Below are 18,351 nucleotides of genomic sequence, written 5' to 3'. Positions count from 1 at the left end.
AAAATGAAGCACCTTCTCATAATATGAAGGACTCTTTAAGGATTCAAATGTAAAGCAATACCCCCTTTTCTGATGGATACTCTTGGGGGAAAACTTGCCTTATATTTAGGAATATATATATTACTTAGTTGTATTGTAGACTTAAAACTCATTAAAAAGGCAGTCATTTAATACTTTTATTAATGATAAAGTATGTAACACTTTCTTGTTATATAGACCTCACTTAATATATGAATACTGGTATTTCCTATTTGATTATCTTTTTTTGTTTTCATTAATTTTCTTTACTTAGATCCATTTGATTTGAATCATAATCTTGGAGCTGGATTATCAAGGAAAAGTAAGTTACTTTGTTTATAAATATTAATGCCATCTCTTTTCCTTTTAATTCCTCTAATTGAGCCTTTACTCTTCTTCTTAGTGACAAATTTTATAATGAAAGCATTTATAAATGGGAGAAGAGTATTTGGTATTCCAGTCAAAGGATTTCCAAAGGACTACCCCTCAAAAATGGTAAGTGTTGGAAATACAAAAAACCAATTCGAAAAGCCATTTAAGCACCTAATTTGTATACATTACTTCAGTAATAATCTAAATACTCTGGAAGTTTGGTGAGTCTAGCCAAGATAAAAACCTTTTAATAAACATCCCTGTTTTGAAGCCATTTATCAGGAGAACAGGAAGAGATAGCCAGAAGTGGAGTTTGGGTGGGAAAATTAATAATTTTGTTGCTGCTGCTTTTCCTCAGTAACACACATTGGTGGCACTGCTGTCCCACCAAGCATTCAGCTCCGTACCAGCCTCTGCAAACCCAGTTTGCACATATCTAAGGACATCCCCCATCCCCCACCCCCTCATATGACATCTAGATTTTTCCAGTCTGCTTGCAAAGAGTAATAAATCCCTTAATGGAACAAGGGAGAGTCAGTGCTGCCTGTACTAAAGATCTGTCTGTTCTCGTATAACCTAATAATCAGGTTTTTATGGAACCACACTCATTAAAAACAAAACAAAATTGCATTATAAAAATTCATTTCAGTGAGAGAAAACGGGAAGGGGTTAGGAACTAGAGAGTTTTATGTTAAAAATAAAGGGGTTTTTTTCCTTCATTAATTTTCTTAATAAAGACTTTTTAAATGAACCTTAAATTATTGGGTGTATAAGCATGTTCAGCATTTGATTACATCTCTGCGTCTAGTTTCTGCCAGATACTGCTGTGGTGGTCTTCTACACCAGTGCTTTTGAAACTTGTTCAAACAAATCACCTGGGGGTTTTGTTAAAATGCAAGTTCTGATTCAGGAGGTCTGGGGTGGGGCCCAAGACTGTATGTCCTACAAGCTCCCAGGTGATGCCACTTCTGCTGGTACCCACCTTAATTTTGGTGGCAAAGAGGCTAGAGTCCAGACCATTGTCGTTCCTGTCCTCTGATATTTTCCTTCAGAAGCCACAACAAAGCAACAGCACATAGCTTCTTTCTTTTTAGGTCTTAGCCTTTTCATTTTATGAGAAAATGAAGTCTTTGTACCTGGCCTCAGCTTCCCCCAAGTCCTAGGAAGCTGACTCACAGGAATGTGTAATGCTTTTGTTTAGAAGTGTGCAAGGGAACAAGCTACCTTTATGGTTAAACAGTGCTCTGCATGATGAATAGTAATAAACAAAAATGAATTTAGGTAAGCCTATCCTGAATTAGACCTCTTAATGGTTTTAGATTTTGGAATTAAGCAATATAATAATAACTATTAAAATTAATATGTCGGTGTTGGTGTGTCAGTGAGATTCCTGATTGATATTGGTTAGTTTTTGTGTTTGGATCTCATATTAATAGTTCAGATTTTTATGTATTTATATTCTGCTAGGAGTACTTTTTTGATCCAGATGTGCTAACTGAAGGTGAGCTGGCCCCAAATGATAGATGTTGCCGAATTTGTGGGAAAATTGGACACTTCATGAAGGACTGTCCTATGAGGAGAAGGTAAGCAAGTATTCAAAAGGGGTGGTTTTGTTTTTGTTTTCTTACTGTACCAGTTTTTAAATGAGGTTCTCTTGTAACATGAAATAAACTTGTATTAAATCCAGCAGTTCTCAGATAAATTTGAGCTTTTTTTTTACCATGAAAATGAAGTGATTTAAAACATGGCTTTAAGTGCAGATGACTAGGATTAACTAGGGTGTACAGGTGACAGTCTTCCAGGCCCGGTCACCTTTCCTAATTTTGGGCACAGCCCTAATCATCACTTGATCATTTGGTTATCACACTCTCCAACAGGGATGTAAGAACAAAAGAGGAAACTGAAATCCTTCCCTTTTACAGCAGTGAGAAGTTCAGAATCATTTCAGTCAATGAAAAGTAAAATGGGTTTTTTTTTTTTTAGGATCTCAATTACCCTTCTATGTACAATAACTGGGGTGTACTCTGTGGGAATTTAGACTCATTCATACTTTAGGGTACTGTAGTACCCTTCACTTGTATGCATTTTAGTTCTTAATAATTGCTATGGTGACCTACTCAATTTGGTCACCGTGCTTTCTTAGGATAATGATTGCAGGAGGGCAGAGGGGGACATGGTTTTGGTTGCTTGTTTGGGACATATTCTTGTTTTGGAGTGGTGGTGGTGTTTTTAACTGGATGGTAATATTCTCATTTAAAAACATGCCACTTAAAATAAGTCACCATCTGGAATTCAAGGCTCTTATTTAGTACTTTATTTTTATTCAGATAATAGTCACTGATCATGTAGGGCAAGGAAGAAATAATTTTGACAGTTTAAGAACATAAATCTCCTTATAACCATTGTTTCCTTGTGAACCTAAAGTTGCATGTCTCAAGTTTCCAGTGCTGGTAAAGAATGCTCATGGGCCAGAAAGGTTTAAGAAATCACTCCAAGGATAATTTGAGTTTCATTGCATCAGTATCAGAGTAGGTATTAAATTAAGGAGTTCCACTAATTGCAAAAACTGGTTTTACAGCACTAGAGTACTTGTGAAAATGAAAAAAACTACACCCTTAAGCCCTGAGGTTGCTTCTTAATAGAGAAGATGAACTTAAATTGTTAAATTCTTGTTTTTCCCTCTGATGCCTTCTATATCTGGTTGTCTTCTAAACCTGGAGTGGTCTTAGGAATTTATTTAGGTTTTTGTTCAGATTTTTCCTACTAATGTTATATCTTCTACAGAGTGAGGCGACGGCGAGATCAGGAAGATACCCTGAACCAAAGATACCCCGAGAACAAAGAGAAAAGAAGCAAAGAAGACAAAGAGCTTCAAAACAAGTACACAGAGAGGGAGGTATCAACAAAAGAAGATAAGCCCATGCAGTGCACACTTCAGAAAGCCAAGCCAGTGAGGGCAGCTGTTGACCTGGGGAGAGAGAAGATTCTCAGGCCACCAGTGGAAAAATGGAAGAGACAAGATGACAAAGACTTAAGAGAAAAACGTTGTTTTATTTGTGGAAGAGAAGGGCATATTAAAAAGGAATGCCCACAGTTTAAAGGCACTTCAGGTATGCACACCCATCACACCTTGATGTTTGCACTCACATCTCAAGGGAAATCTCTTTTTTAGAGTTCTTAACTATTTTATTTATATTTATTTCTTTAACAGATCTATTTACTGGAAAAGATTTTGTTTTTAAGAAGGTGAACCCACCTCTCCCGCCTTTACTTCTGACCCTCTATATGTCTTGAACACTTATTGCTGGTTTTTTGAGAGGCTTATCAGAGTCATTCGGTTGACTTTTCTGATAAGATTATCAGTGAATTGAAGACCTGGTAATCCCCAGTACCTAAAAAAAATGCAACCTAAGCGACCAGAAAACAAGCTGCCACTTGAGCCTTGCTACTCAGTGTGTGTGCTTCTGAAATGGAAGCAGTGCCGGGCCATGGGGGAGTGACCTCAGGACACCACACAGTGCGTGCAGGAGCCGCTTGTATTGTTGTTTAAATACATGGGCGCACAGTCCTAGCAAGGGGACTAGAAGTAGAAGGGTTACGCAGTTAATGGTGCCTCTACCTGCAGAGGATTGTCTGCATTTCATCATTTTAATAATTTTCTGCAGTGAGCATGATTATTCTTATGACGAGGAAAAATATGTGGATACTATCAATCAGTCCATAGTTGAAAATCATCCATAGATCTTGCCCCTTTGAGTTGTCAGATCTTAATCCACTTTTTCTATTAAATGGGTGAAGTGTCCGTTATGGGCATCTTTTTAACAGACTATTAAGAGTAAGGGTTCTTTGTGTGGGGGGGATAAGTTATGGTTTACAAAGCAGTTTATACACTCTCGCTTTCTTTTCTCAGAACAACCCTGTGAAAGTGGATGAAATTTGATTAGCATGGAAATGAAACCCTGAGAAATAATGTTTTTGATTAAAGTGGTAACCCTCTTCCTGTCCTCAGTTGTAAATGTTTATGTGCAGCATAAAGAAATGTCAGCACTGACAGCTTCCTTAAAGTACTCACGCTAGTCCTTGTCGTTCCTGCAACACTAATACCTCTCTTCCGTTGTATGATATCATATCAGCAATATAGTATCTCTTTTTTTTAAGGTAGAAAATTTTTAGATCAGCTATCCTTATTTTTTTTTAAATGAGCTTATATGAAAAGAAGTATATTTTTCAATTGTTTTCATTATTGATTTTAAAATAGGACTTAAATGTTTATGAAAGTTACAGCTTCAGCTTGTCCTAATTCTAAGGAATTCAAATTCAAACTTTTTTGCCCTAACAAGGGACATATAGCAGAATAAAATGACCTTCTTTTATAATTATAAGAGGTAAAATGTTTAAAAGAAATTAAAAGCAATAGCTAACATTCATTGAGCACTTATGATGGGTAATTTCATCTCATTTTCACCACAGCCCCATTAAATGTGGTATTATTGATGTCTCCAGTTTACAGATGAGGAAACTGTAAACAGTATAGATAAGATGTAATACAGTCTCACCAAAATTCCTTTTGTAGGCTAACCTTCAGAAAACTCAGGTTTTGTGTTTACTCAGAGCAGGAGCATTGCGTTCCTCTTTGGTACAACAAAGTGGTGAAGGAATGCCCCTGTCCTCCCGCAGCTTGGATGGATCTCTTCTTTCTAGCTAGTAGCAAGTTTTAAGTTGCCTACTAGTGAAGCTCTCAAAATAGTTAGAGCAGGGAATTCCCTGGCCGTCCAGTGGTTGGGACTCGGGGCGCTTTCACTGCTGTGGGCCAATCTGTGGTCAGGGAACTAAGATCTTACCAAAATTAAAAAAAAAAAAAGTAGTTAGAGTGGTGATTCTGGCTGCCTACGGGGCAGTAGCAAATCAAAGAGAGATGGGATATCCTGGGGCAGGGATGGGGTATTATCAAAGCTACGGAAAGCACTAGAATCTTGGTTTCTTCAGACTGCAGTGTTTTCACATTAAATCAAGTAGTCATAATATAAAAGTAAAATAAAAAGGGGAGGAATGGGGCTAGAGTATGGTGAATTTCCTCCAAGAGCAAAATTAAAAATAATCAGCTTCTTTCTGTCTGAAAATTATGTTGCTCCCACTCATTTCTTCCAGTACGTTATGGTTTTGTCCACACAGTATACTGAGTAGAGTTTCTGTCATATCAACAGAAAATCTTTCTGTGAAGGTTTGAAACAGGGCTGCTACTTTCAATTTAAAGTAGGAACAAAAAGTGCTGATTTCTTTCTCAGGTCTGTCTAAATCTGATTGTGTATTTGGATCCCCTTCTTCACGTAGCCCTTTGAGGCCAACTGGCGCATTTGTTCAGGTAAACCTAGCTCAGGCCTGAGCAGGAAGCCCTCCCATCCTCCGTCTCTCCTGCAAACACGTACTGAGTGCTAGCAGCTCTGTGCCAGGTGCTCAGAGGCGCTGGGCTGCCCCAGGCCCTGTCTCCGTCCTCGTGGCTCCTCTGCTCTGCCTGAGGCGCAGGGTGCGGTGAGCTTGCTGTGCACCAGCTCGCCAGGTGTGCTTTAAGGGGTCCTGCAGATAGATGTGTCTTGCTTGTTGATTAACTTGCAAAGTTCTGCCACCCACATGCCTAATTTCAGCTCTCCTTGGATTTGGTTACAGTTTTCAGGCTGTTTCGGATGCTGTTCCTTTCGACTTTGTAAACCAGTCTATTTCATTTTTTAGGCAGTGCTTTTACATGAAGACCAAAAGAAACAAAAAACATCTATATTTTTGAGTCCCCAGTCAGGTATGTGGGTTTGAAAAAAAAAAAAAATGTGTGTTATTTTATTTACTGCATAGTGTACCACATGCCTTTTGAGGCACTTCCTTTGAATAAGTGGTTTTAACAGGGATTGGACATCAGAATCACTTGGGGAACTTTTAAAAATACAGCTGCCCTGCCCCCACCTTCATTTCTTAAATCAGATGCTTCAGGGGCTAGGCTTAGGCCTGTGTATTTTTTAAATGTTCTAGGTGATTCTTATACAATCCTTGAGTAGGAACCATAGTCTAGTTATTTGTTCCTCTTCTAACTTTTTGTTTCTGCTTTGAAATTGCCACTGTCTTGTCAGCAGTGTATTCTCCTCATGGAGATTATTTACCATGCACCAAAGTAAGGAAAGAAAGTAATCATGACCTGAACACTCTCTCTCTCAGCTGCGTCATTTATTCATTCCTTCAACAAATATTTATTAAGCCACACCTCCCACCCACCCACCCCCTCTAAGTTCAGGGTGTGGTTCTAAACACTGAAGATACAGCAGTGAACCAGCAAAGCCCCTTCTCTCATTTACTCTGCATTCTTGTCAGAAGAGAGAGAAATATTTCATGTGGGACAGATGCTAAGAAATATAAAGCAGGAAAAGGGAAAGAGAATGTTGGGAGGGAGGAGGCCTCTCTGATAAAGTAACATTTAAGCAGAGAATCAAGTGAAAGAAAGAGGCAAGTCAAGAGGAAATTGGAGTTAGACTCTTACAACAGAGCTGAGAACAGTTTTGTCCTGGGTGGGTGACACTAAGTGGGATGAGGGTAAGGAGGGTTGGTTGGAGGTGAGGTCAAGGGTATACAACTGTGGGTCATGCAGCTCCTTCAGCAGTGGTAGGGATGGGATTTTTTTCTCTACATGAGATGGGCAACTGTTGGAGGGTTTTGAGCAAAGGAGTGGTATTATCTGAATTGTTTTAAAAGGTTCATTATGCCGTGAGGAGGCAAGGGTGAAAATTCAAACCATCAGGGAGGCTCCTGCTATAGTTCAGGGGAGAGCAGAGGACGGCTTAGATGTGGGTAGAAGGGGTGGAGGAAGTGAGGACTGCTAATGTTCTGGAGACTTTAAAGGTAGCGCCAACATGATCTGTTGATGGGTTAGATGATAAAGCATGACAGAAAATCATGAGATTTTGAGAATCAGAGCTGACACTGTGATGTTTGCTCTGAGCAGCTAGAAGAATGGAGTTTGAATTTCCTGTGCTGGGGAACCGTCAGGAAGAACAGATCATGGGGAGAAGTAGAGTTCGGTTTTAGACATGTAAGTTTTAAGAGACCTGCTAGATATTGGGTAGAGATGTTGAGTAGCCAAGTAGATATAGGAGCCTGGCATTTAGAGCAAAATCCAGGCTGCAGATACGAATTTGAGGATGCTCAGTGTATAATAGATGGTAGTTAAGCCCTGGGTCTGACTGCGATCACTTAGAAAAGAGAAAAAGCATATAGAGGATCAGGCAAAATAAACCAAGGAGACACAGGAAAAATGGTTCATGGGGGAGGAGAAGCAGCAAGTTGGGTCCTGGAGTCCAAATGGAGAAAGTGCCTCAAAGAGGGAGAATTGACTTCGTGCGAATTGCTGCTCATAGGTCTGTGCACCGAAGACTGAGAATTCAGCATTTTATTTGGCAACACAGAAGTCACTCACTGTGACTTTGAAAAGAGCCATTTCTTTGGAGTGTAGGACAGAAAAACCTGATTGTAGAGAGTTGTGGTGAGAAGTGCTGGAAGAACTGTAGGCTACCTAACTTCAGCTGTGGGTTAGTGCCAGGTGGGGTTAGTGCCCCGTCCCCACCCAGGCCCCAGGCCTAAGGAAAGATGCTAAAAGGGAGGGGGAAATGGGAGGCTGTGAAGGCCTTCTCTTTCTCTTTCTTTCTCTCTCTCTAATCTTCAGTAAAGTAGAGTTAAAGGAGGAATATTATATAAGCAAATAGAGCATGTGTACTCTTTTTAACTCGATTGTATTGTTGATGAGAAAAGTTACGTTTTTGAAATTTTAAAACTTCATTGATATAACCTGACATTTTTATATATAATAATGTAAAACAAGCCACATATTTTATGCTCAGCTTTTACATATTGTGTCTTATTGCTAATGTGCAAAGAATGTTTGCTTTTAGATTGGAGAGGTGCCTGTGTTAGTTACAGAGTGTGAAGAGGCTAATCTGTATCTACCATCAGGTGTCGGTTTCTGAGAGAGAGCACTCTCAGAGCCTCAGCAGCCTAAAGAGTCCCACCATAGAGAGAGCTCTTCCCAGCTTTCACCAAACCAGGCTGAAATAAGCCAGGGCACAGTGATCTCACCCTGGGAAAGCTGAGAGCTCCAGGCGAAGAGTATTTGGTTGTTTCTACTTTGAATGTTAACAAGAGAAAAATTAATTGACTTATTAAATTATTTAAGTACTTCCGTTTCTGTCAGTACCACGATGAATTATCTCCAGTATATAAAATGATCTACATAGAAGTAGGCATTTATTTTTATGATATGCTAATTTTACAGTTGGGTTTTTTTTTTTTTTAATGATTGGGAAAAACATTTGAAATGGCATCACATCTCTTTACAATCAAAATTTAAAAGGCCTGAGTATTGAGATTGGTATGCAGAGTGAGGTAGAACAACTCAAAGAGAAACAGAAATCTTCAGAGAATTGCCACCCTTACCCAAAAGGGGAATATGGTGTCCATGAAAGGTAAAGACATAGGAGACTCTGTAAGAACAGGCGAGAGCAGCTCTTTCCTGGGAAGGTCTTGTAATTGCTGTCAGTGGAATGCATGGACTTAAAAATAAGAAAGGTTCTACTGGGAAAACCCTCAAAATGAAATTGTGTGAAAAGAGAATGGGGCCTATCGTGAGAGGATTTGATTGACAATGGCAGCATGAAAGATGGATGAGGAGATTGACAGGCTGCCTCTGAAAGCTACTTCAACAGATGAAAGTGTTTGGGAAACAGACTCCACTGCAGTTTGTGGGATTGTTTCCCGTAGATCCTCTGAGAGTTTGAGGATCACATAGTTACCAGATGTAAACAAGGCAGAAGAGTGTTGTTTTTACAAGCTTCAGCCTTGAACAGGCATTTCCAGAACATTTTACGTAAGAAAATACTGATCCTTGCTTAGTTGAGATATTTGTTGTGCCAAGGATAAGGTGTTTCTGAATATCGGCTTTGCCATCAGATTGCATGGTGTGATTTCTAGCTTGTGATCTTATCCTCCACTTCCTTCAGTTTCCTCATCTGTTACAAGGGGATAATAGCACTACTATCACTTGCCTGGTACGGCTGTTGAGAAACCCTTGTAAAAGCACTTAGAATGGTAGCTGCATGCAGCGAGGGCGGAGGTTGGTGGGGGGACGGGGGGTACTGATGGGGTTGATATTCCCGCAGGGCATCTGTCGGCATTGCTTCTGCTAAAGGCTTTACACATCTTGAGAGTAAAACTTTATATTATAATTGTATAATTTTTTAAGTGGGGGAGAAATACAGATATTAGACATATGCCTAGAAATGGCATTACCAATTGACAGTAAGTTAGGATTTCAATAAATTGTCTTCTGAGTAAAAGACTTACGTATTTATAAATCATTTGAATGACTGTAAAACTTAACTTTTTTTTTCTGTAGTAAGTTTATTACAATAAATAGGTTTACTTTATACCAGAAAAGAAAACATAGGTGGTTAAAATTTATCCTTTCCAATAAATTAAACTTCAAGTTTAATTTATTGACAACTGTTAATACTGTCAAATTTACCCATGATAAATTTATACAAGTTATCTATGTTGTTATAGATGTGAAATATGTCTCAACTGTTAAGTAGTATTAAGTTTCCGAAAAGCTCTTCCTTTTCACAGGCTTATTTATCTGTGATGCACGGGTAGTTTCCTAACAAGAGCCTGCTGGTGTGGACAGCCTCTGCTCTCACACATCAGCTATATTGACCTTAGAAGAGATTAGCTGCTCTGAGCTCCAGATGTCACATTTATAAAATTGGCAGTAGCACCACCTGTGTCATCGGGTGCTGAGAAGATTAAAGCACCCATTCAGTAGTAAGCACTCAACCAAGTTCTCTTTTCCTCTCCTGATACCTCCATCCATTCCTTTCCACTAGGCTATGTATAGTTCTTAACTCTCAAATGTGACAGTAGTAGATAGAAAATTCCATGAATTTCCTTGATCTTCATTGTTTCCTCCCTCCCCCACATACACACAGCCAGCACAGTGCCTTAGATGTTCAGTAAGTTTGGAAGAGTGATCAAGAATACGAGCGTTAAAATCAGACTTAACTTGAGTTTGAAATCCAGCTCAGTCATTTACTAGCTGCATTACCTCTGTCGAGTTATCGAACCTCTCAGTGCCTCAGTTTCCTTGTGGATAAATTGGGGCTAATATCTCACAGGGCAATTGTAAGGATTAATTTCATATATGTAAAGCCCTTAACACAGCATCTGGCACACATCACTCAATAAATTATTACTACTCTTATTACTGTGGTTAACAGAAAGTCTCCAACCATGATGTAATTCTCTCTAACTTCTAGGACAAATATATAATGGAAATTTTTAACAAAACAGGAGCATGTGGAGATTGGAGAACCATAGTCATAAACTGTTCGGTATGAGAATCTCAAAACACTAACATTTTTCTATTTCTTAATCCTCTACCGTTTTTGCAAAGAAAATTACTTTTCAAAAGAAACTACCTCTGTCTCTTCATTTATTCCATTTTAATCCCAGGATTTGAAATCTTAAAAATTGGAGATACTATAAGAGATTGGTGGATATCTTTTCTCCTTCATGCTGATGTATACTTTTTTCCTTGACCAGAATGTTAAAGCCTACTTATTAAAAACAAAAACACAGTTCTCTTTATGATAGTAAATTTAAAATAATAGAAGCACTTTTTAAAAACCATATGGGGAAATCTTAGTATCAGTGAATATAGATCATTCTTTTTCATACCCTTCTTGATATTCCAGTATATGAATATACATTATTTATTTAAGCATTCCTTATTAATGAACTAGCTCTTTTCAAACATTTGTTATGTCAGTGTCTTCAAAACTTTTTTGCTCGCATACTCTCCCCCAAAATGTTGACCCACCAATATATCTCCTTGTATGTGTTTTAAGTTTTGTTTTTTTTTTTTAAGGAAGTCCTTTATTTTTATTTTTTATTTATTTATTTATTTACTTTTGGCTCTGTTGGGTCTTCGTTTCTGTGCAAGGGCTTTCTCTAGTTGCGGCAAGCGGGGGCCACTCTTCATCGCGGTGCACAGGCCTCTCACTATCGCGGCCTCTCTTGTTGCGGAGCACAAGCTCCAGATGCGCAGGCTCAGTAGTTGTGGCTCACAGGCCTAGTTGCTCCACGGCATGTGGGATCTTCCCAGACGGGGGCTCGAACCCATGTCCCTGCATTGGCAGGCAGATTCTCAACCACTGTGCCACCAGGGAAGCCCCTGTGTTTAAGATTATATCTCAGTTTTTCATCATAATTGCAAAGCATGTAATTTCTGGTGGTTTTTTGTAAATATTGGCATTTTAAAAACAAAACTTTTACATCAGCCTTAAATGTATCAAATGAAATATAAATATTATTGCAGAAATTTTACATCTTTTTTTTTTCGCCTTGAATTCTTGTTTCACTTCCATGGAATTTTATCTTAAGATGATACCTTTTTATCATATATATTTCAAGCATTTTATTGACCAGCCTATCATACTTATCTGCAACAGAAGTGTTGCACTATAAATTGGATTTTTTTATATAAATTGAATTTTTAAGCTTTTTATTAAATCTCAAAATGTAAAAATTTCTTCTAAATTATTTTTATAGTTATAAGAATAATATAATTAACCAAAACAAATGTTACAAATTTTGATTAAAAATTGCTTTTTATGTTTACTTACTGAAAATGACTGTCCTTTAATTAGATGGGATTTTTTTCCCCATGCATTCATTTATCTTTGGATCAGTACTACTTATTGCAGGAATGAAACAGTGAATCATTTCTATTCCTAATCTTTTTGTTTTTATACTTGGTAAACATTGAGAAACCTCATTAGTCTTCATGACAGCAAATTAAAATAAGAAATACCTTTAGGAGTCTGGGAAGGGAAGGTGTATTACAACAGTGCCACTCAGTTATTTTCATTCCTTTTTAATTAAATGACCAAAAATCACATAGTAATGCATCATCAGAAATTATTTTGATGGTCATCAGCTATCAGTGTAATTTCATGAAAGCTAAAAATTTGGGTTTTTATTAGAGGCATTCACATTTTGTCACAGATACCAGCATTTTGTGTGCCTCCCTGCCTCCCAAGGCTTTCTTTTTCACCCTGGGGCAACGTACCACATTAAGAGGTGGATGGTTAGAAGGTATGCCTCTCTGTCTTGTGAAAGGGGAAAGAAAAAGTGGTGTGATTCCTGAGAACCAGCCCAAAGCCCGGGCCACAAAGGCATTCTCAGGGAGAACTCAGAAATTGAAGCACTGTGGTCAACTCTCTGATTGCCCAACGAATACATTAAGCACTTGTCCTGTTAAGCTATTCAGGAATACAAGTACCCAAGGTTGAAGACCACTGTTTAAACATTATAATGTATATTTGCATGTTTGTCTAGTTATTTCCTCAGGATAAATACCCGCTTAGGAGGATAATAGGTTTAAAAGTATGCATGTTTCGGGGCTTCCCTGGTGGCGCAGTGGTTGAGAATCTGCCTGCCAATGCAGGGGACACGGGTTCGAGCCCTGGTCTGGGAAGATCCCACATGCCGCGGAGCAACTAGGCCCGTGAGCCACAACTACTGAGCCTGCGCGTCTGGAGCCCGTGCTCCGCAACAAGAGAGGCTGCGATAATGAGAGGCCCGCGCACCGCGATGAAGAGTGGCCCCCACTTGCCGCAACTAGAAAAAGCCCTCGCACAGAAACGAAGACCCGACACAGCCATAAATAAATAAAAATAAATAAATAAAAATTTAAAAAAAAAAGGCTCATCGGCCCTTTTAAAAAAAAAAAAAAGTATGCATGTTTCGACAGAGATACAATTAATGCCACGTTGTGATTGTTGACAATCTCAGAGAGTCATTCACAACCTTTCCATACCCTCACTTCATTAGGGTAGTCTTTTTTGCCAGTCTGCTTGAAGTTCTACTGTTACCATTGAACACTAACATTTCCCACATTTTCATTTGTATTTCTTCATGTTGTATCTTTGTATTTTCGTTGAGGATTCATTTTTGTCTTTAGTTCTTTCTACTTAGAAATTCATTCATGCTTTGTCAAATGTGTTACAGTAGCCTTCGCCACCACCACCAGTTTATTATTCTTTCAGCCTCATTTATGATTTATTTTGCCATACATACATTTGTTTTGTTTGTTTTAGTAGTTTGATCTAGCCAACTTTAGGGTAGTTTCAAGTCATGCTTACACAATTTTAAGAATTTCGTGTGCTTCCCTCAGATTACATAAAAATTCATATTTTATTTCTAGCAGTTTTATCTTTTTTTCTGGCCGCACCATGCGGTATGCGGGTTCTTAGTTCCCAACCAGGGATCGAATATGTGCCCCCTGCACTGGAAGTGTGGAGACTTAACCACTGGACTGCCAGGGAAGTCCCATAGTTTTATCTTTTTACATGTGAATTTTTTATATGAAGTTTCTTCAGGTATGATGAGATTTTATATATATATATATATATATATGGGATTACATGTTTAAGTGATGCAGTAATAAAACTATAAGTACTATTCTTAGAAAAGAATGGTTTCTTAACATTTTGGGGAAAAATTTTTTTAAAGATACAAATAATATAACAACTACCCGTCTACTAGAGAATTGGCGTTATTTTTTCACATTTTCTTTTCAATCATTTGTTAATAAAAGGTTAAGATGGTGACTACCCCAGGCCCATTCTGTCTGTCATGTCCCCCTCCATCCCAGAGGATCCATTATTATGACTTCAGGTACCCGTTCTTTTTAAGCCCTTACATATGTATCCTTTAACATATGTATCCTTGGTGAATATTTAAATTTAAATGACATATCACACTGTATAATAAGAATGTTCTACAACCTGCTTTTTTATATCTATTTAACGAAATTATTTTTAAATTTATATATGTTATTGTATATAGATTTAGCCTCTTTCTTTACAGTATTGCATCATACGAATACAGAATATTTTATGTAGCCATTACCTAGTACGTGAACATTTAGATTACCTCTGATTTTTTCCTATTATAAACAGTGTTGTAGTGAACATTCTTGTCTGAGTCTTCTTGAGCATGTTTTAGAGATTCTATAGGGTTTGAGTACCTAGAAGTCAAATTGTTGGTTCATAGCACATTTTCATATGTGCATATGTGCCTTTTCAGTTTAGTTAGATACTTTCCTATACCCTCTTATTGGTTGAAACAATTGTCACTCCCATCAGCAGTGTTTATTCTTACAAATCTGATGAGTGAAAAATACTTTGGTGTTGTTCTAATGGGTATTTTTTTGACTCCGGTGATGCTAAGCACCTTTTTCTATGTTTACTGGCCAGTTGGAGTTCCTCTTCTACGAGTTGTCTGTTCAGATCATTTGCCCATTTTCCTGTTGCATTATCATTTCCTTAATAATTTACAAGGGTTCTTCGTTCTGAATACTGAGAATTTATTATTATATACTTCCTTAATATCTTCCTCCAGTATATCTTGTCTTTCACCTTGTATCTATTGCCACTTCAGTTTTTAATTTTGAGATAATCAGATGATTGGTGTTCCCTGATTAGTTTTCATGGACATGTGATTCATGATTTTAGGGTTATCTTTCAGAAATTCTTCCCTAGCCTGAGGTTACAAAGATATACATCTGTATTTTTTTCTAATAGCTTTAAAACCTTATTTTTCCTATTTAGATCTTTAATCCATCTGAATTGTGTATAGAATATGAGGTATAGTGATCTAAATTTTTGTCCCTCGAGTGAAAAGCCTGTCCTCAATACTTTGTGCAGTTCAGAATATCAAAGATGTGTATTTTTGACCAGTAGACACTCTGTGGTATAAATATGGTATTTATACACAAGTAGAGTGCTTTGAATCTTCCTCACATAGCACTCATTTTTCACTGTGAGTTGACTATCTAGATGTCCTGCTTTGAAAAGTTTGCTTTTGGGGGGCATAAGTTTATATGTGCATACTTAATATTTTGGCTTTGGACATTTTAGAAAGTATAGTTTAAGCAAAATGAAAATAAAAGCCATTTATACTTGTCCTGTTCTAGAGCATTAACTATTATTTAGGTTTTAGAGGTAAAATCTTCCCATCTTTTTACATCAGTGTAATGATAATAGTTAGCATTTATTGAGTACTTTCTATGTGCCAGGTACTAGTCAGTTGCTTTACATGTATTAATTAATTTAATCGTCACAATAACTCCAAGGGGGTAGGTGTTATTGCCCTTATTTTACAGATAAGGAAAATGAGGCACCAAATATCTGATTGGTAGGGTTTTTCCTTTTTCGTTTTTTAATTTTTAGTTTTAATGAAAATATTATTCATGTGGTTTTATAACCTGCTTTTTTTCATGTTATTAATTATCCTTCTCTGCATACCTAATAATCCTATTGTGTTCGTGATATACTTAGTCATATCACAAGTTCTGGACACTTGAGTTGTTTGCATACTTAAATTATTGTAAGGTTTGGATGAATATTCCTTTACAAAATTTCTACCCACTTCCCTGTCCTTCTCATCTTCCTTCAAACAATTTGGTGGTTAGGAATTGGTATCTTGTTTGCATTTCTTTGATTACCCATTGATATTGAATATTTTTTATATACTTATGTGCTGTTTTTTTCTCTTTCATATATTGCTTTTTCTTTCACCAGCTATCTATTGGTGTTCATCTTTTCTCTATTGATTTGTAACTTCTTTAGTACTAAGCATAGAAAGCCTTTTTCATAAATAAAACATAAAGTGATGTACTTAGGAAACTCTTTCCCCACGCCAAGATTGTATAAATATTCACTAGTTCTTATACTTTGACTCTCTTATATTTAATTCTATAATTCATTTGGAATTAGGTGGGGAGGAAAAGTATGATGTGAGGAAGGAAACTTATCTAACCCTTTTCTTCCAAAATTACTTATTTGACACAATACCAGTTATTGAACAATCCATACTTTCCCCCATTGGTTTGAAATGTATATAATCAACGTGTATAACCTTTGTTATATACTACTTTCTTACAAGTAATCACTTAAGAATTTCTCAATTTTCTTGCTTTGTTGATCTATTTGTTTAGACTCCAGAACAGAATTTATTAACTGTTCTGTGGTATGCATTTAATTAGCAGTCTTCATTTCTGTCCTTCACCTGTAAATATAATAAATTTCCTTTTTTTCTTTTAAATCAATGAGTTATGGCTACAATATCACCATTCACAGCTTCGTGTCTTCAGAGTAATGATGCAAGATATTTATTTCTGACCAAAGTATTCTTTGCAATCTATTCTGTTTGGTTGCAGATGCAGAGCAGAGCCTTTAAAAGTTCACCTGGCCTTCTGTACCAATATGTAAATAGTGAGCATGCAAATGTATTAAAATGATGTCACTCTAGCAACTCGTCTGCATTTAGAAAGAATGTGACGAGGCTTATGTTTAATAGATAATGTTCTATATATACCTTTTTACAATATATCTAGCCAAATTACTTGATTCAAAACAAGTGACCAGTATGAAAAGTTTCTGTGAATAATTAACAATAAGAAGTAATTGTATGGCGTTTACGATAAAGTGAGGCTTGTTTCATTTATGTTGGGTTTTGTTTTTTCCCCTCCTCTAGGTAGCCTTTCCAGTAAATATATGACTCAGGGAAAAGCCTCAGCGAAGAGGACCCAGCAGGAATCATGAGGGAAGGAAAATGCTGCACTCTAAATGGCCACTCAGGCGTTCCTATTCACTTTGAAAATTAGGTTCATTTCACAGGACACAGCAGCATAGATCAGGCTTCAACTTAACATTTAAGGGAAATGTCAGATTTTTTTTTTAACTTAATGAAATTGTTAATGAGGAAAAAAATTTTTAATACAGTCTTACCTACTACAAATCCCTGTAGATTTAAGGATTTTAATAGAAAGCCATGACGTATGTATTGAAGACAGGTTTAAAAAAAAAAATGTAACTATGGGCCAGTATTCAGGAATACAATTTCATGCTTTTTAATTCTTTCAAAGCACACTAAGAATGGTGTGCTGATAAACTCCAAGTAAATTAATCCTTTTTTTCCCTTATAAATCCTTTTTGTTTGTTTGTTTTGAAGAGGGGAAATTATATTTATTGTTGTTGACTGAATCCTTGTGTGAAAACGTGTCAAATATGTGTGAACTGCCACTACTGTATTTACGATTTACAAACCTTACTTTATTGATATTTGTAGAAGAAGTGATAACGTGAACATGAGTACCTATTTATGTGAGCCTTCCGTGGATGAGCAGTGCCACTGAGGGGCTTTTAGTTTTTTTGCCTCTCTAATTTTAAGTAAGTTAACATATAACTACTATGGTCATAAAAATGAAGTAAGGAAAACAAGAGTCCTGTTTGCTGCTAAAAACATTTTCAAAGGAAAAATGACAGAAGTAATTTTTACTTTTTATGATATTCAGAAATTAGGGTGGAGGACTTTTAAAATCCCTGATTATTAAAGAGGCTATCTCTGCCAATCATGAGTTTGATTGGTATCATTTTGGTCTGACTGGAGCCCTCCTGGAACTGTTTCTCTAATTCACAAGCCCTTCAGAAGTAGTACATGGTCTAAACTATGCCTCGGTTTATTTATCATTTTGAAATAAAATCAGATTTTCAACCTGTAACTCTATCCACATTACTTTCCACTGAGAGTCCTAAATTTCCTGAGGAAACTAGGTCAAGGATTAAGGGCAGTACAGATCTGCTCCTCTTTATCCCATGTTCCCTTTACATGTGCTCATTCGATCTGGTGTTTATTGACACCCAATGCCTGCCAAGTCCTGGGAATGTGCAAGTAAGAGGCACAGATTTAGGTGGATGAATGCATAGGAAGGGCTGCAGGGGGTGCTTGCTGGGCAAACATTCCCAGATAGAAGAGGGTTCAGAAAGTAGCACACCTTGTGTGCCCTTCTTTTAAACAAATTACTTGGAG

At 37.2% G+C, this 18,351-nt stretch overlaps 1 protein-coding gene across 5 annotated transcripts in view; it reads left to right on the top strand.

Annotated features, from left to right (window-relative positions):
* The window catches only part of TUT7 (terminal uridylyl transferase 7), a 60,697-nt gene extending 42,654 nt beyond the window's left edge, over positions 1 to 18,043 (top strand). For 2 of the 5 annotated variants that reach the window (XM_068552118.1, XM_068552117.1), the window contains exons 23-29: positions 293 to 340; positions 422 to 513; positions 1,858 to 1,973; positions 3,175 to 3,500; positions 5,676 to 5,752; positions 6,118 to 6,181; positions 17,017 to 18,043. In XM_068552118.1, the coding sequence (XP_068408219.1) occupies positions 293 to 340; positions 422 to 513; positions 1,858 to 1,973; positions 3,175 to 3,500; positions 5,676 to 5,752; positions 6,118 to 6,181; positions 17,017 to 17,084 (791 nt within the window). In that variant the 3' untranslated portion in view covers positions 17,085 to 18,043. Of the gene's footprint in view, positions 1 to 292; positions 341 to 421; positions 514 to 1,857; positions 1,974 to 3,174; positions 3,501 to 4,300; positions 4,545 to 5,675; positions 5,753 to 6,117; positions 6,182 to 17,016 lie in introns of those variants that run through there. The other 3 variants (XM_068552122.1, XM_068552119.1, XM_068552121.1) reach the window with 3 other exon arrangements.
* Positions 18,044 to 18,351: the final 308 nt, after the last annotated feature.

This window comes from Eschrichtius robustus, chromosome 10, assembly GCF_028021215.1.
Source record: "Eschrichtius robustus isolate mEscRob2 chromosome 10, mEscRob2.pri, whole genome shotgun sequence".
Taxonomy (NCBI): domain Eukaryota; kingdom Metazoa; phylum Chordata; class Mammalia; order Artiodactyla; family Eschrichtiidae; genus Eschrichtius; species Eschrichtius robustus.
Note: the sequence above shows the minus strand (reverse complement) of the source record. Positions and strands in the feature narration are given on the sequence as shown.